The sequence below is a fragment of the Takifugu flavidus genome, chromosome 22 (genome assembly GCF_003711565.1).
Source record: "Takifugu flavidus isolate HTHZ2018 chromosome 22, ASM371156v2, whole genome shotgun sequence".
Classification (NCBI taxonomy): domain Eukaryota; kingdom Metazoa; phylum Chordata; class Actinopteri; order Tetraodontiformes; family Tetraodontidae; genus Takifugu; species Takifugu flavidus.
The window spans coordinates 1187065-1211500 of NC_079541.1; the positions used below are offsets into that span (position 1 = coordinate 1187065).

Consider the following 24436-nt stretch of genomic DNA (forward strand, 5'->3'; position numbering starts at 1 on the left):
GTCGCAAATTTTGGTGCATAACAAGTCCCGCAGCATTTGTCGTGCAGGCACCAAACGTGAGATTCGATCGGGATTATTCCGGCAGAGGTCTGTTCTCAAGAAACGTCTAAAAATCTTAGGATCAACGAAGCGTTAGAGGTTAAAGGAGCTTTGATTCAAAGTTACAGGCTATACTACAACTATCTTACGTTGTATTACAACTGCCCTCGATATCGTTGGTATCAATTAACTTGAACTCCAGTCAGCAACTATGGAAAAAAAGGCGAAATCTAACAAGGTAAAACAACAAGACAGTTGATTTGATACCTGTGGTATAATTAATACGAGTTAATAAGCTCGCTTTTGCCTTTTCTTGAAACATGGTTATTATATCCTTGTTATCCTGACATTCAAACTGCACAATCAATATGCATTGAAATATGGTTAATATTTATAACCTATTTTTCTCCCAACACCCAAACAGAGTATTTTTTGTTAATCCACCGTAATTTGGTGCTGTTTTTGAGCGTTTTCACCAGCTTCTCACACTTTGTCTTCTATCTTCTCTCCTCTTAATGGTAGGCACCCAAGAAAGGCAAGGTAGGGTCACAGACAGCCAGTTGTAACTAGTTACTTTATGATACTGTAGCTCCAGGCAGGCTATGTCAAGGATCTATTACCGACATGATAATCAACCCCTTTTGCAACCACTCATATAAATTAAATATGTCTGATCAATAATGTCTTGCTGATTTCAAGCCAACCAAAAAGGCCCCAAAACTCACCAAAGCTCAGAAGGCGAAGCAAGAAGAGGAGGCACGGAAGCAGCGAGAGGAAGGTCACCCATGTCTGTTTTTTGATGGAAAACGCTGCATATGCACTTGACTCCATGCCTCCTTTTGTGTGCAGAGGAAGCTCGGCTAAGAGCAGAGAAAGAGGAGCAGGAGAGATTGGAGCGAGAGAGAAAGCAAGAAGAGATAGACAGACTTGAGTTAAAGGTAAATGACACTTAACTGACAGTTGTTTTTTTTTAAAAATGAATTTGAGCTTCTTTTTTGCAGGACAGCAAACGCAGGGAGGGTGAACTCGACGAACTGCGCCATCTACTGGAAGCAAACCACACTGCTGCCACGAAATGGAAATCTGATGCTGTGAAAAGAGTCATGGCGAGTTATTTCTAATAATGACAAAAAAAGAGTGACATTTTTGAACAGCAACAAAATCATTGACTTAAAGTTGTTCCTTGTGCCTGTATGTAGTGGGAGAGATACATGTGTTGTGATGGTCGACCAGACCCAACAGCACAGCGGGAGATTAACACATACATTAGTTTATGGAGAGATGATCAAGAGGTCGACATCACACATGTGCTGGAACAATGCAGCTCTGCTCTTCAGGTATGAATTTAATGTTTTCCAGTAAATAAACTCATCATTAACTTTATGTGTGATTTATGACGGCGTTGATGCTCCAAGTACAAATAATTGTGTATTTCGAGATATAGACACAGCACAATGAGTATAAAGTTTAGAAAAGTGAAAATTCTATTGTATATTTTTAACACAGTCATCCTGTTTGGTTGTGGTCAACTATGGTTGTTATGGTTTAAAATATGTTGTGAATTTTACTGTATAAAGTAAATGTCTCTCAAAGCTAATTGAGGAGTTGGAGGTTCAGCTCAAAGATGCTCCATGTTCAGAAGAGTACCGGGAGGCCATCATTGATTTGCAGGGATTAGTCCAGTCCAAGCAACTCCTCGCCACGGAGGAGCTCCTCAAGGTTGGAGAACCTCAGTGCGATGTCACGTTTATTTGTAAGCTTGTGCTGGACCGTCATTTTCTCCTTTCTCAGAATGCCAACGAGAGCATCGACTCTGAGACGGGCAACATGCAGACTGTGGTCAAAGATGAAACCGTCACGCTGTGTCTATGGGCCAACTTCAGGAAGAATCCAAGGTTGTTCTGATTAAATAAGGCAATCATGCAACTATAAATAAATAAGGCTGCAGGCTCTCATTGAGATTTCTCACTGACTGTTCAGATTTAAAGGTTTTCTCTTTGAAGAGGCAGGTTTGGGCTTTGAGCTTCCCAAACAGCTGGCCGTGAGCAATGTTGCTGTACGGATCCTCCACACACGCTATGATCTCTTGTCTCTGCTGGTCAGGATGGCCCAGACAGAAACTAGCACAAGCCCCCGGTACGTTTCGGCGGTTCAAAAGCCTCAATGAATACACCGGTGCCTTGATTTGTGCCATCTGTTTAGGCCGTGCTCTCTCGGAGCTGACATGGAGAGTTCGGCTCCAGATGAGGATAGTACCATTGAAGGAGAGGAAGGCAATGAGGACCAGAAGGAAAACGAGGATGTGCAGAACCAGCCCACCCAAGAGCCTGAAGGGAAGGAGGTAAAAATGACCATCAATTAAACAAACCATAAATGGCGTGACAAATCCTCACAAAAACAAGTTAGAGCACATTCTCCTAGTTTAAACTCTGGTTGTTTGAAATGAGAATTGAACGAACGATGCTTGTTAAATATTCTGACCATCTAATGACTAAAATTGATTAAAGTACCGGGAGTGTAGATGCCAACGTTGCACCACTAGAGGGCAGCAGGCACGCAGTCCTCAGACCACGACTACTACTAATGATCATAATCCTGCAGATGATTTTGTGCCTCTCAGAGTACAGATGATGTCGGGAAAGGCAGTTTAGACAGTACAGTCATGACCCAGATGGAGGTGCTGGACGGTAAGACGCCTGCTTAGACTGACATCAAATCTGACTCATTTCGAAATTTAAAGAACAAGTTTCTTTCTTTTTTTTCAGCTGGGGGGGAATTGACTTCTCCATTGTCAGAAATGTCAATGAAACAGGATCTCCAGGTGGTCGATTTAATGCAGTACACCCCTCTGGGTGGGGTGTTTTACTACAATGTTTTTTACCTCCCACCACAAGCCCATCAGGTCAACGGCTGGAAAATCAGACAGGCAAGTGAGAAAGCATGAAACAGGTCCACCCCTCTATGCCAGGCTTAGCCACGCTAACATGCAGTTCTGTGGTTCCATGTTTGTCCAGCTGTTGGACCACGGGCTGCAGGAGTTCCCCTACCCTCCGGAGAGGTCTGACGCGGACGGCGAAGAGCAGGTCAGCAACCCTCCAGTTGGAGTGACCTTCACGCTGCCAGACTCCGTTTTCTTCTTAGAAACTCCCCAGGTGGCTCGCTGGGATGATGCAGGTAGATCCTTCACAACATGCTAAGAACCAGAGTCCGTCCATACGGCACTAAAACTATCAGATATTGAAACAGTTCTTTCATCCAGGGAAGCAGTGGAGGCTGGATGAGATCACTGACGTCTTATATGAGAAGGATGAAAATAAGATCTCCATCAAGATGGCCTCCTTCCAGCCGTTAGTTCTGCTTCAGGAAACCTATGCTAACTTTCCCTTCCAGAGCTGGGAGCTCAGGCCGCTGGGCCAAGACGTGGCCCTCTTCACCATCAACGGGGCTCTCATCGACCTCCGCATTAAGATCCAGGTGACAGACAACAAATAAACACCGACTCACAATCCAGCTTTTGCTATAATATGAATGCAGCCACAGATAGACTGGAGGGATTTAAGGTCAAAGGTCATTGCCACCTTAAGATGGCGTTCCTAAAACAGATTTTAGTAATAGCTTAAGCAATTTGTCCTCTTTAAAGCCTCAGATAGAGTTTGCTCTATGTTACCAGGGTGATCAGTGCATGCTGCAGCTGGAACAGGAGACGACTCTCCCTCAGCTCACAAACAGGTGGCTGAGCGTCTCCGCCCTGCAGACCGCCATCATCAACGCCGGGATTAACGTCTTCGTCAACGAGCACTCGGAGAAATACGTCAGCACCTGCGCTAAGGTCCGTTCTGCTCTCATGTGGTGACGCCGATTCATGCCCAGTAGCTGAGCTGCAGCAGCTTCCTCCCCGCAGGACCCGCTCACGGAGCACGCGGCCTACGAACAGATGGCCCTCTTTGCCTCCGCGTGCGCCTTCTCGTGGAGCAAGTGGAACACAAGCTGCGGCTCGGAACATCTGGTTCTGCAGGTAGGCCGACTCCCGCGGACGCAGCAGCTGCTTTTTTGATTCAAGCCAACTGCCTCTGCTCGGATTGAGGAGTGAAAAAGTAGATCTGTGACCATAAAGAACCCTTCCTCCACCAGGCATGCGAGCACCACGGCGCCGACCCCGTGCCCAAAGAGTCATGGAGTCTGTACCTCCTCGGCGCTCAGAGATACAAGAAGCTGGCGATCACTGACCAGAGCGAGGCCTTCTCTCCAGAACATGATCCTGGCAGCGAGTTCCACTCCACCTTCATCCACATGCTCCAGGACAGCATGAGCGCCGGAGGCGTGGCTCGCACCCGAGAGTCCCACTACCTGTTTGTGAACACAGTGCAAAGCCTGCTCTGTGGCACCAGACCCCTGATGTACGCATAAGTTCTGTGAAACAAGAAATTAGATGCACAGAAATGAGACGGTCACCTGTAGAATAAGCTACTTTATTTGTGCAAACCTTCATGCATCTTCTTTGGAGCATACAAAAGTGGATGAAGTTGAAAAAAAGTGACAACCACTGCAAAAAAAAAAAAAAGAAATGGAAAGAAAAATAATAAAAACCCTTTGGTGCAGGACAGCAACAACGCTGGAACATAACTTAACAAAAATCCTCCTCCCTCCTACTCTGCACTAACAAACTCATAAATATGGATTTTACATGTTTAAAAACACTTAAAATGAAATTTTTATTACCAGTGCTTGTAGACTTTAAAGTACTAAAAAAGTCCTGGGCCACCCAGAAACTGGGGTTGGGTGGTTGGGAAACCTGCGGTTACCTGGAGAATCATGGTTCTGGTACCAGCTGAGGAATCATCAAGCCTGATCTCAGATGGTGACTTCTGGACAGGCATCAATAAATCTGCCCACTGAAGCCACTCGTTACTGCTTTAATTAAAGTAAAAAACACATACACACGATAAGTAATGTTTCAAATGTGATGTGATGAAATCCTCCGCATGGCTGGCTCCCCGAGGCGTGGCCCACGCCGTCAATGCAAGTGTTGTTTTAGGAGTCTTCAGGCACCAGTAAGGCCTCCCAACAGCCTCCGCGCTGGAGTGTGCCGTCCCTCGCCACCACCCCGGTGTTTCCGCAGAGACAGCCACAGCATAATCCACCCCGGGTGTTAGGGGCTAGACGGGGGGCTGCCCGTTGTGCCGCAGCCCAGCGTAGGGCCAAAGTAGCTGCTGGATGGTCATCCAGGAGTCCCCGGTCCCGACAGGAGCCGCGTCTACCACGGGCTGCATCACCAAGCTGGCCAGCAGGGCCAGGAGGCCTGCTCACGGAGCGGGAACACACTTGTGAAGAACCCGCAGACTCATTTTGGTTCAACTCTATGGATGAAAACGATTACCTGCTAGCACCACCACAATCGCTAACCACAACCACAGCCCTCTGCCACCTCTGGCCACAGCTGCTGCTGCTGCACGGGAGGTCGTCAGGCTGTGGGACAGGGACTGGACCATTCCCGCGTCGGCACACGAAGACGTGGAGGAAGGGCTTGGACTAGAGGAGGGCCACAGAACAGGACACATGTTACCACAGGCCCAACCAAAGAATAGATGGCAGAAGAATGTGGAACCAACGGAAGCAACAGATGGAGAAGTTACCAAAAATGACCCGAAAGTGGCGAAAGCACAGAGGGTCATGTGTGGTAACTAACACAGGAGGCATGCAAGCCACCCTCTTCATCGACATAATGAAGAGGCCGTCGGCAGCACAGTTAACACAGGCCGTCAGAGAGGACGGGGGGATGGGGGGGGCAAAGCACTGGTTAGCCGCTGCAGTATAAACACCGTCGCTCTGCATGCAGTTACTGCTTTTGGACAGAGCAAAACTCCACCAGTGCTTCAGACTCTCCTCCCTGCACACTTACAGCATCACAAAGAGCTCCTCCTCACTCCTGAGGGAGGTGGAGGGAGAGAGGAAGAGAGGAAAGTTCAGAACAGCGGCTCCAACAAATCATCCCAAATAATCCAGTGTAGCAGCATGAAATGACTCAACAGGTTAGTAGATGCGAGACAGCGCCAGCACGGTTAAGGTGCGCACCGAGCACACACACACACACACACACACACACGCACGCACACACACACGCATGAAACAAACCATTTCTGTTAACAGCTGGAGGAAATTATGGATTTTAATCAATGACCTGTTCCCGTAATAACAAAGCTGCGCCCCCGGATCAGGAAAAGAAGCTAGTCCAGCACAGACGAAAGAGTTTCATCACTCATGAGGTTCCAAAGCTAACTGGTTGTTTCTCTTTTTAAAATGACACCTCCTCAGAGGCCAGAATTCTCCTGCTGGTGGAACCCTCAGAGCACCAACCGAGGAACTCGTCCCCTGTGCTGCTGCTGGACTCTCAGCTTTGCTGGCAGAAAGTGGTGCTGCAGTAGGCCGGGGAGGGGGGGTTCAGGTTTGGGACTAACATCTTGAGGGGCAGAATGAGGGAGGTGAGTTTGCTGCCCAGCTCGCTCAGACTGGACCTCCTCGTCTCTGCCACCGGATTTTCCTTCGGCTCGTCCTCCGACTGGCCGTCGGTGCTGTCGCAGGCTGTCCTGTTGGCATGCGCGGGTCAGACGTTCACTGTTCAGGTCAGGTACAAGAACGGCTGCACGGCAGCAGTCGGTGCACATGCACAGACACATTTCATGCATATGCAGCAAACATCTGCTGTACATACAGATGTTTTAGAGATCAGTGATAAGAGCATCCGTGCACTGTAAGAACGCATGCAGAACAATTAGGGGTGTAAAATGGCAGATTGATCAGGTCCAACTGCAAATGCTATTAAATTTTTCTCATTAAATAAAAAAAAAAAAAAAATCTGGAGACTAGAGTTAATTTTGATCTGATGATTCTAGGAGCTGCTATAGAGCAAGCTTCATTAATTACACCCCTATTAGTAATATTTTCTAAATAATGAATTCAACCTGTCATACGTTGTGGCTTAAACTACCCAGCTAACACTTCGTTTTCAGGTATGTGATGCTGACACTTTTCTACTGATACTGCTGCTAATGTCACCAAAAGCTGCTGGACCATTAGCATGAAAGATGGCTGCTTCCTGGCGTTTGTGAACATCAAAAAGCTGAGACCTCTGCAAGCTGCACCCGCCTCACCGCGAGTGTTGATATTACCCTCACAAACACAATCGGATCATCTCCCAGGTGATGTTTGGACTAAATGAAGAGGAGATGCAACATTTAGAGTAATTTAGAAAGTAAAAATCCGATCGGAGAGCAGCCATCTTCATGTTTGGGTCGGGTGTGAGAGTGGATCAGCGGCCGTCCTGGTTCCTCCTGGGCGTGTCTTACCCCTTCATCACGACCGAGGGCTCTTCCGTGTCAACCCAGGCTGCAGAGCTAACAAATCGTTTGAGCGGGGGGCGCGCCGAGTTCTTCCCCGCCGCGTTCCTGAAAACCACCGTTATCACAGAGGGGCACAACAGCAGCAACAATAACGCTCACGGCGTGGTGCAGCGACCACCAGCTTCCCACACACACACACACACACACACACACTCACAATACCGAGGTAAACATGTTCACACTTGTCCCTTCAGAATAAATCTGCTTCGACTCGTCCAGGTGACAAATACGTACCACGGAGAACGCCGGGTCAGCCGCTCCATCTCACCGTCGGGGCACTCTTGTGCTTTGGACTGGGAGTTTTAAAAAAAAAAAAAAAATACAAAAAACAACGCGTGAACATCAGAAGCACTCAAAGCCAGTTGTTGCAGATGTGGAGCAACTTACCATGTCAAAGTGCATGTTCCCCCCAGAGCGAGGAATGGTCGCTATACTGACCCGGCGGGAAGACGACTGCCAGGGAAGAGACACGGTTAGAGGAGGTGGATGAAGATCCGGAGGATAAACGGACCACTTATCCTTCAGCCCAGGCTCACTTTGTAGTACTGCGACGCCGGCTGCTTCTTGTTGCGGAACTCATCTGCAGAGAACAAAAGTGTTCGGCTGCTCTCGAGGTTGAACCTTTGCTGGTCCGCGTTTAGGACTTTACCTCTTTCTGTGTGCGACCCGAACGACCTCTCGTTCTGCATGAGCGTCTCCCTCAGCTCCAGCAGCTCGGCGTGCTCCTTGGTGTAGACCCGCCTCAGGTTCTCCACATGCTGGATCATCACCTCCACTGCTTTACCGATGCGGCTCTCCTGAAGGTCAGACGCGTAAATGTAAAGATCACAACAGCCCAGGTGGTGGCGCAAGCGTGGAGGAGGAAAGGGTGCATGTGAACCTTCTGACCTGGTGAATGGCTCCTAACATCTCAGAGCGACTGGACACTCTGGTCATGGCCTGGATGAGGATGTCCAAGTTCTTCTGGAGCCTCTGGATGATTTCCATGGACTGGTTGTCATCCTCACACAGAGGAATCAGGGCCTGAAGAGCAAAAGACACTCAAAGAACCCGGACTGAGGACAGCAGAGCGTCAATTCGGTCGCGAGTGGACCTCAAGCCGACGTGCCTGCAGTAAGCCCTGGCAGCTGAAGACCTCCCTGCGGACGTTCTCCTCAGCCAGGTCGCGTGATCTTTCCTCCAGTCTCAGTCTCTTCTCCAGTGTGAACATATCACACTTGAAACCTAAAGCCAAACGCTGGAACTCCGCCTGCAAACAGCAGCCACAATCTTCTTTGAGAGGTGACGCCACATCAAAAACAGGTTGTTTAGTATCGTGAGATCAAGCTCATGAGATAAGTTTTTAATTTTTCCCAATCAAACAAGAGAAACTGCACAGATCAGTAAAATACAGCAGGTCAATGAGTGTCTATACTCACGAGGACCATAAAGCTTAAACTAAAGTACATACTGGCGGTCAGGAATGTAAGGAATGTATTCCCATTAGGAAAGTTCATGTTTCCGTACCTCAATCTCTCTGTCATTAGCCGACAGGCTGCAGATAAAGAAATGCATCAGGAAGTGTCAGAAAATATACGCACGTATATTTATTTAGGTTTTACCAACGGGACAACGTGCCTGTTTTTGTCTTTCAACGAGTCGCCATTGTCAGCCGTCCCTGAGGTCTCTGCTGGAGATTTCAAGCATTAAATGTAGTCAAACATCAAAATAGCAAAGTGGCTTTAATGTAAAGGTCACATACGTTCCTTCCCAGCTGCAGCGGCGCTCTCACGCTGGTTCTCCTGAACCTTGTTCTCCTCGACAGCGTGCATGTCGTGAGACTGCTCCTGGAGGATCCAGACAAACTTTACTGCTGCCCCCCCCATCTTACTGTTGCACCTCCAGGTTTGAAGGTGAAATCATCTTTATACCTTATTCTGAATCATCCCATACTAAATGGAGCTCAAATGACATTGAGCTGGTCCTCACACACACACACACACACACACACACCCAACCACACACACCTGCATGGCTGGAATAGCAACATTTTACATTGACTCAAAAATGTCAATACAACACAAAAGTGTGTCTAAGCAGGATGTTTGAGATGAAACGCATATTTTTCTCCCGTCAGGGTCGTATATCTAAAGCACTGCTTGTGTTCTTTCAATACAACCTGCAGTTACATTAGTAAAGAAAATTAGGAGTGTAATAAGTTACGGTGCAGTAATTACTCACCAGTTCCCTCTTATTTTTGCCAGATGGGGGGAGGGAGTCAGGTTTGGCTGTACTGTCCTCCGACTGGCTGGGGTCAGAGGTCATGCTCGCCTGTGTAACGGATGGCTGTGGTTGCGAAGAGCTGCTGTTGGAGAGGGCGGGGGCGCCAGTGCCGCCTGACTGCTCCGTCTCTGCGAGCGAGAATCAACGTGTGGGTGGTCAAAGTCACACACGCATGCAGGAAGGCTTCAGCAAACAGCAGCCTCTCGGGATTCGCCTTCCTACCTTCCACGCTGCCCGGTCCAGTCGGAACATCAACCGCACTGTCGTGTACGCTCTCCTCCTCCTCCTCCGCCAACACCGGGAGCAGGCACGCGCTGAAACACAGGCAGACGCCGTCACAACCAGGGAAACCGATTCAAGCCCAAGGTCCCAGGAAAGCAAGCGCTGCCCGCCGAGGAGGCGGGAGGAACTGACCTGTCTTCAGCTGACCGGTCCACCAGCTGGTCCTGGGTCAGGCTCTGGGATTGACACAAGTACAGGAGAGGATGAGAAGTCAGAGGTGGCCTTGCTGTCGGTTCCCCCTCCCCCCCGGAGCGATGTTCAGAACAAAGGTACCTGTCCCATGGTAGGCAAAAGCTTTCTGAGCTGCACACGATCGGGCTGAATTCTTATATAATGTGGAGCTCCATAGAGAGCCCTGCAGCTCCGCTCTCAGGATGTGGTGCTGAGAGGGGTGCTCAGAGAACGCTCCAACAGTGGAGGCGGATGGTGTGTGAACACACACACACACACGCGCACACACGAGCCAGGCGAGCGCTCAGAGCAATGAAACAGGATATTGTCTCGAGAGTGAGCAATATATGTATTTTGACACCCTCACAGTTGAGAAGTGTAGTCACATTTAAAGTCATTAAAATGAACAGAGAGAGACCTTAGACCTGCTGTAGAGACCTTCGTGACCATGACAAAGGATGTTTTTTAAAGACAAAGCTCAGTGGCTCACTGTGGAAACTAGACGCAGGACAAAAGTCTCCATATTTCGCATCAAAAAACCCTGAGATTCTCAAATGTAAATGAATTTGAACCTGCTGCCACATTTAAAGAATGGACCTGCCCACACACACGTTAATTGCACTTGCCTCTTTCGCAGGAGGGTTCAAAGACGTGGATGGCACATCCTGTGGCACCTAAGGCTGCCGGCTTCTGTCAGTAAAATGACGGCCGCCCTATTCAAAACTCTTCCTGTGTTTTGCATTCCTGCCCTCCCCACTTTGCCCTCAGCCTGGATGTAAACTACCAGGTGTCCTGCCCATTTCTCCAATACACACTTCAGACCCCAGCTGACACACACATTTCAAGAGTCAGTCTTTTCACATTTTTAAGGTGAAAAAGAGGAAGAGGAAGCAGCACGTGGAAGAGGAAGTTGGGGACATCACGCATTCACACTCTTCCTCTCTGCGACCAACCTTAGAGCTGTTCATCGCGCCGCTCTTCAAGGTCGCCTCGTCTTCTTTCTGCTCCAGCTGGGCGCTAATCAAAGGTGAAAGGTCAAAAGTCACTCTTCTTTTCCCTCCTTCCCTACTTTCTTCTGAGGGACTGAGACACAGCTCAGGGCGATCCGTGCATCCGCTCTGGGGGGTTCACGGTGCCAATGCAAAGTGTGACTGCAGGGATGTTAAAAGTCCATGAGACTCCTCCCAGAGCAAAGGAACACACCTATTTGACTAGCAAATGGGCTTCATTTGGCAGAGATGAAAGTACACCAAATACAAATGGAAGGTCGAGTAATGGGTTATACTTAAAGTCTGCTTGTGCTCCTTAGCTCCATTTTGGAAAGTGAACCCCTAAAGGTATGAATGCTCCCCCCGGTGAGAGCATGGGGGCACTGGTAGGCTGTGATGGGTGAAGAACAAGTCTGGAGCTCACAAATAAAGAGCAGGCGGAACACATTCAACGTTATTTAATATACTGGAAAAAGTCGGATTATTAACCTTTAATGTATCACTCCACCAGCTGTAGAGGCCTATATGTAAAAACTGAAGTCTGATTAAAAGTAAAGGCTATTGTTGCCCCAAGCAAATAATAAATGTAAAGATAAACACTGTTTTCTCCGTCACAGTGCTGCCCAGAACATCACGTACAACCAGGAGGTTGGATCCGAACGTTACCTCTCGCCGTGCGTGACCGTCTCACCAGACCCTGGTGAGGAACTCTCAGGAAGAAGCATCTCAGCGGTGGCAGGGGGGGAATCAGCAGGTGCACTATTCTGAGCGTGGTCAGAGACGTCGCTCAGACTGTGTCCTGACCCAGAAAGGGATAAAGCTTTAGCTCTCAGAAATAACAGTTAAAGAGGGGTGTTTGGTGCAGCCGAGCCGGCTCTCACCTCCGCTGTCAGGGGGGGACGTCTCAGGGGGGGACGCCTCAGGGGGGGACGCCTCGGAGCGCGTGATGTCGGAGGTTGAGGGGGTCTTTGATGGCACCGTCGTCACTTCCTGAAAACACCCAAAATCACACATAAGCAACGCGAGATTGCAAAGCAGGAGTCATAAGAGGCTACAGTTTCATAGGAAATGATGCAGAAAGACTTTAAATAATCGAGGAGACTGACAGCAGATGTTCCATCAGTGAGATCAGCACAAACTGCAGCAGCTTTGCTTTTGATAAGAAAAGTTCTCATGAAAACATTTCAAACTTTACAGAACTACATCCATGTAATTTTGAAGATGAAATGGCTTCATCATTTTTATGCCCTGCAGATTCCGGAGTGTAATGACCTTCAGCACCATCATCCCACATAAGGAAGCTGGCTGCTCCAGCACAGCAGCCTCGCTGAAAAGGCTGCGGATCCCGTTACCACATCACCGATAGGCAAATGTCACTTATCAGATTCCCCCAACTCATTTCCACGACTATGGAGGGAGATATGATAAAAGAGCATATTTACCTGCACAGCTTCAGGGTTCTCCTCTGGTTCCACCTTGTTCAAAAACACAGAATCTGTGTGACAGAAAAAGAGGAGGAGAAAAAAAAAGAAAAAGAAAAATGTTCATTAGAAACTCAACCTCACGTCTGATTTATGAAATAGGCTAAAAAAAAGTCCAAACCGGAACCCCACATTTACTATAAAAGGTGGCCGCGTCTATTATGCAAGGCATTGTTCTGCTCCAGGGCAGAGCGGCTAAAATACCATGCATGGCTAAAGTTTCATTAATGACCACATTCACACCCTCATGTTCTGTCTCCCTGCCTGCCAGCCGCTCATGCAGGCGGAAGAATGGGGGGGATTACTGAGCTCGCGGCGTGGACTCGGACCAGTTGTACACCTGGCCATACAAGGATCTTGTGGAAGAGAGGATTCCACATATTGAGGAGACCTTTATAAGATCAGGGCCAGCAGCCATAGAAGGCAGGGGTCTACTTAAAGGGCCTCACACTGTGTATCCTGACAACAAGACTGTGCTGTTACTCCAAGGGTGGCTGCATGCCCTGTGACTCCTATGGATTACGCAAGGATAATCCACACAAATCAACCCTCAAAGATAATAACAGGGTCCAGAAGCTGTTGCTCCCTCTTGGAGTTCATTTAGTGAAGCATCTTGAGACCTGTGCCAAGATAATGTATAACTAGCTGTGCAGAGACGGCTCCCAGGTTAGCATATGCTAATTAGCAAACAGTCTGTGTACACCCGTCAGTCTTTCAAATACTTTCAGAGTCTGGCAGCGTCTCCAAAGACAAGGTTATGTTCCAAAAATTCTAAACTCTGGTGTTTTCACAGAGGACACATGATGCATAGTCCACATACTTGTGACGTGCAACCAGCTCAATTCTTCTCTTAATCCTGTTGCAACAGTGAGAAGAGGGTGAGTCTGGGGCCAGCGTTACAGAAATCCTCAACTATATTTAGCCATTTTTGGTTTGGCTTGGTTACGGGTGAAGTTAGCCGCGGGCTAGCTGTGTGATAAACTGGAATAAAAAAAAGGATTAGCTCCATGTGATTTTTTTCCCCCTGTGCGACTATAAAAATAGTCCTAATCTGGAGGAAATGAAGGAAATCCCCTAAAATGTCACTTTACAGATGTGTTTCTAGGTTTTTTACAGTATTTCTCAACGGTCTTAAAAAGAGAGCAGTGATGCCTCAGGGCTACGCTCACCTTCTCCTCCTGGGAGCCCGGGCTGGGCCTCCTCAGGCCGTGCAGACAGAGGAGTGGATGTGTCCCTCACTTCTCCCTCTCCTGCCGTCTCGACCACCATCCACTTCTCCTCCCCATCCTCCTCTTCTCCTCTCTCTGGCAACTTATCGGCCGTCTCCCTGCTGGCGTCCTGGTTTCCACCCGGCTCTTTGCAGTTCCTCTCCACCAGCTCACGTTTCAGAAAGTCCTGAAGGGCAAACTCCTCATCCCAGTCCAAGTCCTCTCCGGGCTTCGATCATAAAAGGGAAGATCAGGAAATTAAAGGTGAGATGAAGGGGAATGGCGTGCTGGGTAAAGGACGGACCGGCGATGACGTGAACGGGAAACACGGCTGCCGCTTTTTACCTCGGCAAACCCAAGAGACATTGAAATTCATTTCAACCAAAGGGAGCAGCGGAGCGCTGTTGTTTGGACTCATTTCTCCTTCACTGCATCCTCTTGTTTTGCAGTAAAAACAATGACGCCGTCATGGAAATATTCGAGCGGTACACGCCACTTGGGTTGCGAGGAGCAGCGTGTAGGTGTGCGATTGCATCTGATTTTGCACGTCTGTGTGGGTGAGCGCGCCCACTTCAGCCGCCGACTCACGCTCGCTCTCGCCGAGCCTCCATCTGCCGGCCGCTCCAGCATCCGAATAACCACGCGCATTTACACTTTTAAACCGCAAGCAGAACAGCTCAGATTTACGTCTTTAGACAGGCGTCCTACAGGGGAGGCATGAGGCCGACTGTCCTCCTGGGACCGAGTGTCTCCCACCTCTTCCTCTGAGGCTGGCGTCTGACAGGAGGCCTCTCTGCTGTCCTGAGGCGCCTTCAGCTGCTCCAGCTCCTCACACAGCTGCCGCTTCTGGTTCTCCTGCTCCTGCACCCTGCGTGGAAAACATTGAACGACACGCACGGCCACATTCAAATCCCAATCCAAACACTGGCCAACAATTAAAACAAGCGCTTATATCTATAGACGATATCCAGTAGACATACTGTACCCAGTCCGCAGGCCCATGCAGTGTCCCATTCTGTTGCCCAGGGTGACCAGCGCCAGTTCTCTGACTGGCCAGTAACAGTCGTCTCACTTTATTTTGCAGCTCTAATCTCAGTCCGTCTTCCTGGTGTTAAACTTGAAATACTTTTGAAAACAAACCTCTGTTGCTAGTTTCTCACTCTAACCAGGACAGGCAACAAGTCTCTTAATTTCCTTTTCTCTCGATCAGGTTTAAGCTCCCCAGTTTCCTCGGGCAACCTGGCAGCAGCACATCAGAGCTGAGCAGTCTGACCGGTCCCCCCCCTCTGCTCTAAAAGTCCATCACAGCAGCTCTGTTATATATCTGAAGGGGACGGCCGTCTCTACGAACACAAACACGCCAGGCTAGCACAGCCACAAAGAGAAGCCAGTCCAGGACTGGCCCCATCCTCGTCGAGCCAGGCCCATCTGGGGTCATTAAGGGCAGAATGATTGACAGCTCTTTCCTCCAGCCAGGTGGGACCTGGCAGCAGCGAGCAGAGACTTTCATAACATCGTATCTGACAAACTTCTGCTCCTTTAACGCGCAAAAGCTTCTTAAGAGCTGCTCGGGAACCTTTTTTTTTGTTTTAAATCCAATCAGGGTGTGTTGTCACTTAAGATCCTGGAATCCAAGCACACCCAAACAAAACACCTATAATTATCTAATTATGTCCTGGCATGTTCTCAGCCACCTGGCTCTGATCATTTAATCTCCCCGGATTCATTTTTACCCATTTTCTGCCTGAGGGATGGGTGTCAAACTAACGAGCTGACATCAGCGTCACCTTAGTTAAAGATGAAACCACCAACGAGATGACGGCTCCACCGTGCAGCTTTGGCACTGCACATATTTCACATCCCATCCTCACGTGGCATTTCTCTTTTTTGCTCATCATCACACACTCAGGAGCCAGAAGGACACACACACACACACACTCGTGTGTCAGCCTGCCCGGTTTCACACTCATTCACACTCCAGAGATGCAGATTTGCCCACCTGACTGAGAGGTACAGGATCTCTGTGCGGGACCTCCTCATGTTACCGGCCATTTTGATCAGCTCTTTCTCCAGCGAGTCCGTGTACTGGGCCAGCTGGTCCAGGTTCAGCGCCCAGTCTGATCGTCTTGCGTCCAGCTCGGCCTGTACCTGCTGTTTGGAAACAAGGCCCAGGGGTCAGTCTTGCAGCCCAGAGAGCGACTCCTCTTCGGTCCTCCGAAACTTCGGATCAAAAACCTTTTCAGACCAGCCGGCACAGAAGAGAACCAGTGGAGCGTGGTACTGGTGCCACTCTGCTAATGACCTCCATCTCATTTGGTATGTTTACCGCTGCATGGCCGTACGTGGCTAATGAATGCAGAGTAGCAACGAGGCAAGAGGAGGGGGTGAAGAGAGAAAGAGAGATACAGAAAGTTGGAGTGAGGGAGGAGGGGAGCGGGCCGTGTTGGTGGTACAAGACCGACTACACAGCCCTGTCTGGATGGGGCCCGTCGGACTGTTATATAAGGGAGATCTTTGGTGAGAGAGTGGGAAGGACAGAGCGAGCAGAGCAGCAGGTGAGGACGGAGGAATGGAAACGTTCCCTCGCTCTTGGGGCCGCATTAGCGCTTGTGGGGTGTCGAGCTTCTGCAAAACAGAAAACGTGGCTGCATTCACGCCCGGACCGGTTCAGAGAACCAGAGTGCGTCTGCTTGGAGAGTCCACGTCAGGGTTGGAATGAGGCCCAAACAACCAAACGCTGGTCTGCCTGAACCAGCGGGAAGAGGCGCAGCCTCTTCGTAATACCTGCTCAGTGTTTGTCTTGTGGAGCCGGCTGAAGCCATTTCCTTTTTAGGTTTCCTGGCCAAACAGCGGCTGTTCCAACTGCGTCCAACAGAAGCAAGTCTGAACGTGTGAGCAGCTGACCTGCAGGTGCGCGCCAGCGTCCCCCTGTGGTGGCAAATCCCTCACTGCGGACAAGACGGCGGCGCTTTCTTCCGCAAAATCTCTTTTCTGAGAAGAGAAAACAATGAAAAAACTCCTGCACGCGTTAAGAACGACACTGAATTTCATTTAGCGGTGGAGGCTTTAAAGTAGCAACGTTACCATCTCATCCAGGAGGCGTCTGAACTCTCGCGCCATGTGCTCAGGACTGGGCCCCTGCAGCATCAGCAGCACCTCCTTATCCAGCGTTTCATCCAGCGGTGAAGCAAAGCTCACGTTGGCGGACTGATGATCAACTCCATGAGGGACCTTCAGAGGAAAGCAACACAATTACACACACACACACACACACACACACACACACACAGGTGCCATAAAAGAGCAGCAGAGCACAGGGACGCTGACCTCCAGGGGCGACTGTGCCAGAGCCAGTTCTGTCTGCAAGGATCCTGAAGCGCTCTGGTTCAACCTGTAGGCGAGCGACAGCGACAGACCAGCGCTGCAGCACAGGGGAAGACAAACAGAACTCATTTCACCTGATGTGTTTACACAACTTTAAAGATCCAGGTGATCAACTTACCCAGCCAAGTTGGGCTGCAGCATCTGCATCTGGTTCTCCAGCTTGCTCTTGTCTGCCCTCAGCAGCTGGAACAAACAGCAAAGACACCAAAGAGACTCCATTGAGCACACACGACCTTTGTTCCGGAGCAGCTGGTCCAATTCCCACCGTCAGCCGGGCAACATTTGAGGCAGAGACGTGCAAAAGCGTTTAGAGTTTTTATTAAAAAAAGCCTCACGTAAAGAATCATTTCTATTTAAAGCTAAAAGCAACCAAGGTTTTTCTTTTGTAAATGACAAATGGTTTGTCAAGAAATAAAGAGGGAGGAGCAAAAACCTGCTGGGTTGAGCTCACTGACCTCCGTGATGGAGGAATACTCCTCCACAGCTGCCTCGAGTTCATTTATCTGTCTGCTCTTCTGCAGAAAAAGGTGGAAAACAGAATTACTGAGCAGCACAATTGGACTTTTGCTTTTCAGCTCTATGATAAGTGACTTTAAAATAAGGATAGAATCAAGGAAAATGACCTCTTGTATCGCAGCTCCCTTTTCACTAATAACAGCATCAAAGGAGTGAATCTGCAGCTGTGGAAGAAAGGAAGGTTACGCCACATCAAAACAACAAATAAAACAGGAATAAAAGGTCACTTTCTGAGGAAGGAAGGAGATCATGAAAAGGCAGGAAGGAAGAATGAGAGGACGCAGCGCGAGCAGAGAGGCGGGGCTGGAGCAGAAAACTGAAAGGACAGTTTACCTGAAGGTCGGCGTTGATGTCGCACAGCTCCGTTATTCTCTGCTGAAGTCCCTCCATCTCCATGGTGACCTTGAAGTTCTATGCAGCCATTAGAGGATTGTTAGGATATCCCTTACATGATAAACACGTGGAAGCACAGAGGGGGGGGGTAATAGATGGACCGTGAGGCACCTCTTCCTGAAGAGAAGCAATCTTGGCAATCAGACTCTGGTTCTCCCTCTCCTGGAATGACAAGAACAGGTTCTGAACTACAGAACATCAGAGAGGAGCCGTCTCTCAGGGGCCACACACACACACACGAGGCTGTGAACCAATCATGATGCCATGTGAACGGCCACTGAACAGATGCATCCGTATGGGAAGCGACGCAGCGTTCCTGGAGCGCTCCGGGACTGACCACGTGTTTGCTGTGTGCGGAGGCGCGAGCTCTGCCTTCCTGTGTGCAGCTCAGGGTGGCCTTCATCTCCTCCACCTCCTCCTTCAGCATCTTTTCCTTCTGAACCAGCTGCTGGCTTCTGTGCGAGAGAGAAGACAAAAGCAGTTACCAGACGTCGACGCGCGGCTACCGGAGACACGTGCGCGCCGTGCGCTGCCTGCAAAGCCGCCTCACACTTTGGCCTTGTTGCGCAGCTCCTCGTTCTCCTCTGCCAGCTTCTGATGACTGTCCTCCATGCTCTCCAGCACCTGCTTCATCTTCTTCACCTCCTCCTGGAGCTTCTGGTTGCTCATCTGGAGGTCAGCCACACAGTAGACGAGCTCCGACGTCTCGCTGATGCAGCAAGCACAGGAGCCGCCAATGTTTAGTCACTTCTAATGAAAATACAACCTACAAGTGGTCATAACCCCTTTATTATCACTGTAATAGTGGTTATCTGGACCAGGCACCAACACACGCTCACTACTTACAATTCTGCTCTGGAGACGTCTCCTCCGAAGGCCTCCAGGCTCCCCGAGGTCATATTGAGCAGCACAGACCTCTTGGCTAAAACACAGATCTGAATCACATCAAAGCTGCCGATGTCAGCATGTGCAGAGGGATCGGAACCGCTCTCACCAGACACGCTCTCCTTGAGTTTGACAGATTCCTGGGTGACGTCACTGGGCTCCTCCTCCCTGTAATCCGGCACCGGAGAATCAGAAAGATCCATTTCTTTAAAGGTCATTATCTGCACGGTCGCTCCTAAAAACACATCTGGAATGATTTACAGCTGTTTGATTTTTGGTGCCTGGCACACCGAGCAGCACACGTGGAGCAGGGGAGGATCTCAGGGCGGCGTGCAGCGGCTAATTACACCAACATGGAGCTGATTGATTCACCCCAGGCCCCCAAATTAGGAGAGCTTTTAAGCACCATTGTGAGATACAAAATGCATCATTTAAAAACTAAATATAGTCGTCCTGTTCACCAACGCCACGTTAGTCACAGGCCCCTCCCACCTGATGCACTTCCTGCCCACACAAAAATGGTATCCGCGAGAAACACTTGCATAACTGGGAAATGACTCACTGCTTCTGTGTGGAGACGGAAAACCAGTACCGGACTAAAGAGGTGACTGGGAAGCTGCTCTGGACAGAGCGCACCAGCAGGGATGGAGGAGCAAAGGGATGGAATAATAACGAAACTTCAGAGAAACTCTCGGCTTCATGTTTAATTCAGCGCCGAGGAACAAAGCCCCCGCAGCGAAATCCAAGGTCTAGTGATGAAAATCCAGCCGCGTTTCGGTTACCGTGGCGACAGGCTGTTGGCTAGTTTGATTTCAAAAAGAAACATTTCTGAAGAAGCGCGGTACCCGTTGTTGCGGCAGTCGTCGATCCACTCCCTCATCACGGCGTGATACGTGTCCAGGTCGATGGAGACGTCCTTGTGCTCTGGATCCAGCATGTTGCAGAGCTCCTCCAGGCCGCTGTCCTCCGAGCTGCGGCTGGTGGTGTGGCGCAGGTAGTCCACGATGTGGGACACGTACACTCTACCTGCAACACCCCAGGACGGGGGACACTTTTAAAGGTGGGCTCGTGTTGAAGGAGCGCGACGATGACTCGGCTGGAATGCTTCGCGTCACTGGCTTCGGTACCTGTGGAGCTCTTCTAGTTCTTCCCCTCACCTGCACCTGGAGCTTTACCCCCTTTGTTTGGGTGCAGTTTTAGCCTGAAACTACCTCTGGTGGAGACTTTTGAAAAACAACGAGCCAAATGCACAAATGATGCCCCCGAGGGCCTTTTGCCATCATCAGACTGAGACTCAAATATTAGTTTTAAAAACAAACATGATTTGACCCTGAAGGGGGTGTGTGGGGGGGGGGGGGTGTGGGAGGAAATAGGAACAGCCAGTTCCAGTCTTCAATCGTCCTGAAAATCCCCATCACAATATACATCACGCACAAGGTCGGATGCATAACGGCTGCAGTGAAACCGTGTCAGTGCACGTGAGCGTGAGCGTGTCTGTACCTCGGCGCTGGGTGTCACAGGCGAAGAAGATGGTGTCGAGCAGATTCTCCTCACAGATGAGGCTGATCTCTGCCATGTTCTCCCTCCTGCTTTCAGAAGTGACTGACACACACACACACCCCCACCCACCCACCCACCCACACACACACACACACACACACAAAGAAGCACATGAGGAGTTTTGCTTGGGGCACAGCAAGAACAACTGTAACAGTGTTTAACTGGTCTCATCTGTCCAGTAGACCAGTGTAGCTAGCTAAACCCACCCCAGTCAACCCCCGTGAGCCTTGTTCATCACACTCTCGGTGAATCCTGACAGGTGTCATTCGTGCAGATTTGTGTGGGGACTCAAATTTTAGCATCACAGAAGAGGATTTGGAATAATTAGGCAGAGTATTGTGAATATTATCATCACGCTGTATCTTCAACTGCCATCTCAAACTCTTATCTTTATGTTTTGGGGGCGAGTTGGTTTTCAAGCCTATTAACTACAGAACATTTACAAAGCATTTCCCAAATCTTTAATCTGATCTGAATGACTAAAATACTCAGCCATGACAACTCTGATTGCTGGAATGTTGTCCCAGGGGGCAAAACAGTGTTTTAAATATCCGAATGCCATGGAATTGGATTCAAGCGCGTCATTTAGCTCCGCACATGAGGCTCCGCTGTGTCCTGGTGGGACGCTCGCAGGGCCCATGTCGGGTCAGGCTGCCCCCTCACCTCCGTCTCCCAGGGACAGTCTCTTCACAACCAGAGCTGGATAAGGCAGCTCACACTCGGTGGCGTTCCCCTGCTCCGCCGAGCAGAAGTTCAGGCCGAAGGCGCCGTGCTGTGGAGTGAAGGTGCGACTCAGAGGCGGGCTCCTGGTGGGCGTCTCGCTCTGGCGCTGCCCCGGCTGCTGCCCCGGCTGCTGCCCTCGTGGGAAAGTGAAACTGGGGGAGTCTTTGGACCGAGCGGTGGGTGTGGAGCAGTACCGCTGCCACATCTTGGCCTGCTTCCCATCGCTCCCGTCGGCACCTCTCCGTTCTCCCAGCGTGCTCATGATGGTGTAGGTGACATTAGCTGGCGTGGGGGGGTTGGTGCACCGAGGGATAGAGGTGCTCAGGTGGGTCTTGTGGGTGGCAGCGGAGCTCTGCGTTCCCACTCCTCTTACCGCCTCCTCCCTGCCCCCCTCCCCCTCGCCTCTGCAGCGCCCTCCCTTCTTCAGGATGGCTTCCACGTTGTGCCTGAGTCCACACTGGGGGCTGTCGTAACTGCTGGAGGAGAATTTGGGGATCTGGAACGGCGAGTTGGGCGCCCGCTCACCGCGCCACTGGATGGTCTGCAGTTTGCGACAGATGCTGTCCACGGGGTTGTGGCGCCGGCTGGGCTGGGGCGTGCACTCGTCCATCCCGCTGGCGGCAGGGCTGCTGTGAAGGCGACCTGGTCAGAGGGGGCGAAATCTGGAAAGACACAGAAAAATCTGGGTTTTTAATAAGAGACACCTCCCAAAAAACCTTGGTGATGACAGTTTGATGCATATGAAGTTGTGGTTTTTAACTTTTTGGAAACAGAATTTAGTCCCTTTCATTCAAAATACTGAGGAAATTCAGGATTTTCCTATAGACCTTCCATCATAGTTACAGCGTCTCAAGCCTTTAAACCCCCTCTGAATTTAAAAATTTCAACCAAGAATTCACAATATATGCAAAAAAAAAAAAAAAAGTAAAATAGTTAATACATTTAAACGATCAATTCCTCCCAGTTACAATCATAATAAAACCATTGCGCAATACAGCATGCTCAATCTTCCTGGCACATTAAATTGGATTATCCATAAACGTTTTCCCTCATGTTAATTAAAATAATAACGACCTTCGTGCTTAACTGAACATAAAAGAAAAGAAGATTGAGATGTGAAGCCGATGCCAACATTTAAGCTCCTCAGGTGAGCAAACGAGCTCATTAAGCACAGTTTCACATGCACTCATTTAATATTAATACAGAAAAATACGACAATTAATTAAAGTACACAAAGCACGCTGCTTTGTGTGTCCGGCAATATTTTCCAAACCACTCTGCACATTTATCTGCATCTAAACACAAACAGCAGCTTAAAACTCCGCGCCGGGCAGAGAAACGCAGGTATTCGTTACCTCTTCGTGCACAAACGTCCAACAGCAACTGTTTGCAGACGCAGTTTAGGTGAAGATCGGCTCTCTAATCAGAAATGTTCAAAACACTGCAGGTGGTCGCCTTCTCAATAATTAAAACTCGGCCAACGGCGCCTCTATGTGGTCATAAGATGGAACTGCAGTCACGAATACCGGAAGTCACTCCTCATTTATAGAAATTGGCCCCGATAAATAAACAATTAAATAAAAAGGTAATACTCGTCTAAGTACAAATGCTTGACGATTATTTGTGCCACTTTGTTTTAACTAAAAAGGAATAAAAAGCGTTTCATTGCAGAAACAGCGCATCACTCACTGAACTATGGGGACTTTTTTGCACAATTGATGAGTTTTTTGATGAGGACTAGCAGATAGCGTCTGTCATACTGGTCAGTATGGTTCATCCACTGACGGGAGTTGTAGTCCAATAGTCCAATGTTACGGCCATGATGATCTTCTGGACTGAGAGGACACAGATATTTATTTGTCCAAGCAAAACCGTGGAGAGCAACGCTGGAAATGTAAGACTGCCTCAGTGTCCTCTTCCATCGTCCTGCATGGACTCTCACATGACTGATGCCAGGTCTGGTGGTGGGCTACAGTCTCTGAGAAGAGAAGAACCCCCTTTCCAAACATCTCAGGTGACAGAGCGAGCGGAGAACAGCAGGGGCGTCGGTTTGGAACCAGTCACCTCAGCGGTAGTTTCAAATGCGTAGGGGACCACTGCAACGTCAGGGACATTCTTTGAGTTGGGACACTCATCCAGAGGACATTTCCAAAGCTCTGGAGTAGACTCAGGTCGACCACGTGGAAACGTTCAGACCCTGGTGGTCTCTATCTACTTTCATATGCAGGACAGCAAAGGATGATGGGATATATCGCTCGGTTACGAACCATCGGTTGTTCACTACTTTTCACAACGTTTTATGGGATACACAGTTGGCTATATACGATATAGTGACGGTGGCCGCTAGGGGCGCTGTGTGCGTGGGGCGTGTGTATGAATTCTCAACAACCACCAGGGGGCACTGTTGTGATAGTTAAAAGCTTTGTGTGTAAACCTTGTAAACCATGTTATTTATTTTAAGATTGGATATAAACATGTGTTTGTGCAACCTGATATTCATGTGTTGCATGAGAATGCCTGTGTTTTTTTTATGTTGACATTTTAACATAAAACAACACGAGTGTGACGCAATTGTGACAGGTCTGATGTCAGACTTTGCTGTTAAAACACGGAACACATTCCAGCCTGAACCGTCATTAAGAGGTTTAGGAGAGAGCCGTTGCACCTCTCCGGCGTATCACCGCAACCCTTCAGTAAGACATCTCTGCATCACCGGAGGTAAATGATCTGAACATTCACCCTTAAACTGTTGTTTTAAACACTGACTGGGCCTGTGTGACCCGCGGTAGCTTCTGCTACAACTTATAGTGATGTAGTTGACTGAAATTATATATGATTATTATATATTTTAACAGAGCACAGCATTTTAACAGAGCACAGCATTTTAACAGAGCACAGCATTTTAACAGAGTTATTATCAAACAAACTGTGGAGACGCTACTAAAAGGAATGAAGTCTTGCCCGATGTTGCCTGATGTTACCTGATGTATAGGTAGACATGGAGCAGGTTCCACGAGATACTTCAGCCTGTTCAACAAGTCATATTTGCCTTGAGTCTCCACATTAGTTGGTTAGTTAGTTTGTTTTGGAAGATTGCACACAGTCTGCTGGATAGTATTCAAATTTATCGTTTGCTTATTTGTGTT

At 49.1% G+C, this 24436-nt stretch overlaps 3 protein-coding genes across 21 annotated transcripts in view; 2 read left to right on the forward strand and 1 right to left on the reverse strand.

Moving 5' to 3' along the window:
• dnai7 (dynein axonemal intermediate chain 7) lies at positions 1-4663 on the forward strand. Of its 6 annotated transcripts, XM_057022629.1 has the most exons (17): positions 1-277; positions 562-579; positions 739-817; positions 889-977; positions 1041-1145; positions 1239-1376; positions 1633-1758; positions 1831-1934; positions 2020-2175; positions 2242-2380; positions 2660-2726; positions 2805-2965; positions 3054-3213; positions 3299-3513; positions 3710-3868; positions 3941-4054; positions 4171-4663. In XM_057022629.1, the coding sequence occupies exons 1-17, from the start codon at positions 251-253 to the stop codon at positions 4444-4446; spliced, it is 2133 nt and encodes a 710-aa protein (XP_056878609.1). In that variant the 5' UTR covers positions 1-250; the 3' UTR covers positions 4447-4663. The 6 variants fall into 6 exon arrangements, with proteins under 6 accessions (XP_056878609.1, XP_056878611.1, XP_056878607.1 ...); XM_057022631.1 differs by having other exon boundaries at positions 739-826; positions 1633-1934; XM_057022627.1 differs by having other exon boundaries at positions 1633-1934.
• Positions 4493-24436, reverse strand: part of lrmp (lymphoid-restricted membrane protein) — a 20060-nt gene continuing 116 nt past the window's right edge. The window contains exons 1-39 of one of the 13 annotated variants that reach the window (XM_057022582.1): positions 22646-22767; positions 21231-21952; positions 20508-20609; positions 19853-20033; positions 19117-19175; positions 18969-19044; positions 18673-18831; positions 18460-18577; positions 18234-18284; positions 18063-18140; positions 17837-17893; positions 17669-17725; positions 17332-17396; positions 17157-17250; positions 16914-17060; positions 16734-16820; positions 15829-15980; positions 14517-14697; positions 13791-14058; positions 12583-12635; positions 12022-12130; positions 11807-11939; positions 11105-11168; positions 10113-10156; positions 9921-10012; positions 9657-9826; positions 9178-9262; positions 9054-9105; positions 8943-8970; positions 8545-8685; positions 8325-8459; positions 8086-8233; positions 7973-8016; positions 7824-7889; positions 7671-7729; positions 7383-7481; positions 6495-6623; positions 5417-5568; positions 4493-5338 (exon numbers count right to left, since the gene is read on the reverse strand). In XM_057022582.1, coding sequence (XP_056878562.1) covers positions 5196-5338; positions 5417-5568; positions 6495-6623; positions 7383-7481; positions 7671-7729; positions 7824-7889; positions 7973-8016; positions 8086-8233; positions 8325-8459; positions 8545-8685; positions 8943-8970; positions 9054-9105; positions 9178-9262; positions 9657-9826; positions 9921-10012; positions 10113-10156; positions 11105-11168; positions 11807-11939; positions 12022-12130; positions 12583-12635; positions 13791-14058; positions 14517-14697; positions 15829-15980; positions 16734-16820; positions 16914-17060; positions 17157-17250; positions 17332-17396; positions 17669-17725; positions 17837-17893; positions 18063-18140; positions 18234-18284; positions 18460-18577; positions 18673-18831; positions 18969-19044; positions 19117-19175; positions 19853-20033; positions 20508-20609; positions 21231-21900 — 4548 coding nt within the window. In that variant the 5' untranslated portion in view covers positions 21901-21952; positions 22646-22767 and the 3' untranslated portion in view covers positions 4493-5195. Of the gene's footprint in view, positions 5339-5416; positions 5569-5938; positions 6624-7382; positions 7482-7670; positions 7730-7823; positions 7890-7972; positions 8017-8085; positions 8234-8324; positions 8460-8544; positions 8686-8942; positions 8971-9053; positions 9106-9177; positions 9263-9656; positions 9827-9920; positions 10013-10112; positions 10157-11104; positions 11169-11806; positions 11940-12021; positions 12131-12582; positions 12636-13790; positions 14059-14516; positions 14698-15828; positions 15981-16733; positions 16821-16913; positions 17061-17156; positions 17251-17331; positions 17397-17668; positions 17729-17836; positions 17894-18062; positions 18141-18233; positions 18285-18459; positions 18578-18672; positions 18832-18968; positions 19045-19116; positions 19176-19852; positions 20034-20507; positions 20610-21230; positions 21953-22645; positions 22768-24436 lie in introns of those variants that run through there. The other 12 variants (XM_057022585.1, XM_057022584.1, XM_057022583.1 and 9 more) reach the window with 12 other exon arrangements.
• bcat1 (branched chain amino-acid transaminase 1, cytosolic) overlaps positions 21929-24436 on the forward strand; it is a 7702-nt gene continuing 5194 nt past the window's right edge. The window contains exons 1-2 of one of the 2 annotated variants that reach the window (XM_057022694.1): positions 21929-23304; positions 23871-24008. The gene's annotated coding sequence lies outside the window, so the exon portion shown is untranslated. Of the gene's footprint in view, positions 24009-24436 lie in introns of both variants that reach the window. The other variant, XM_057022695.1, reaches the window with a different exon arrangement.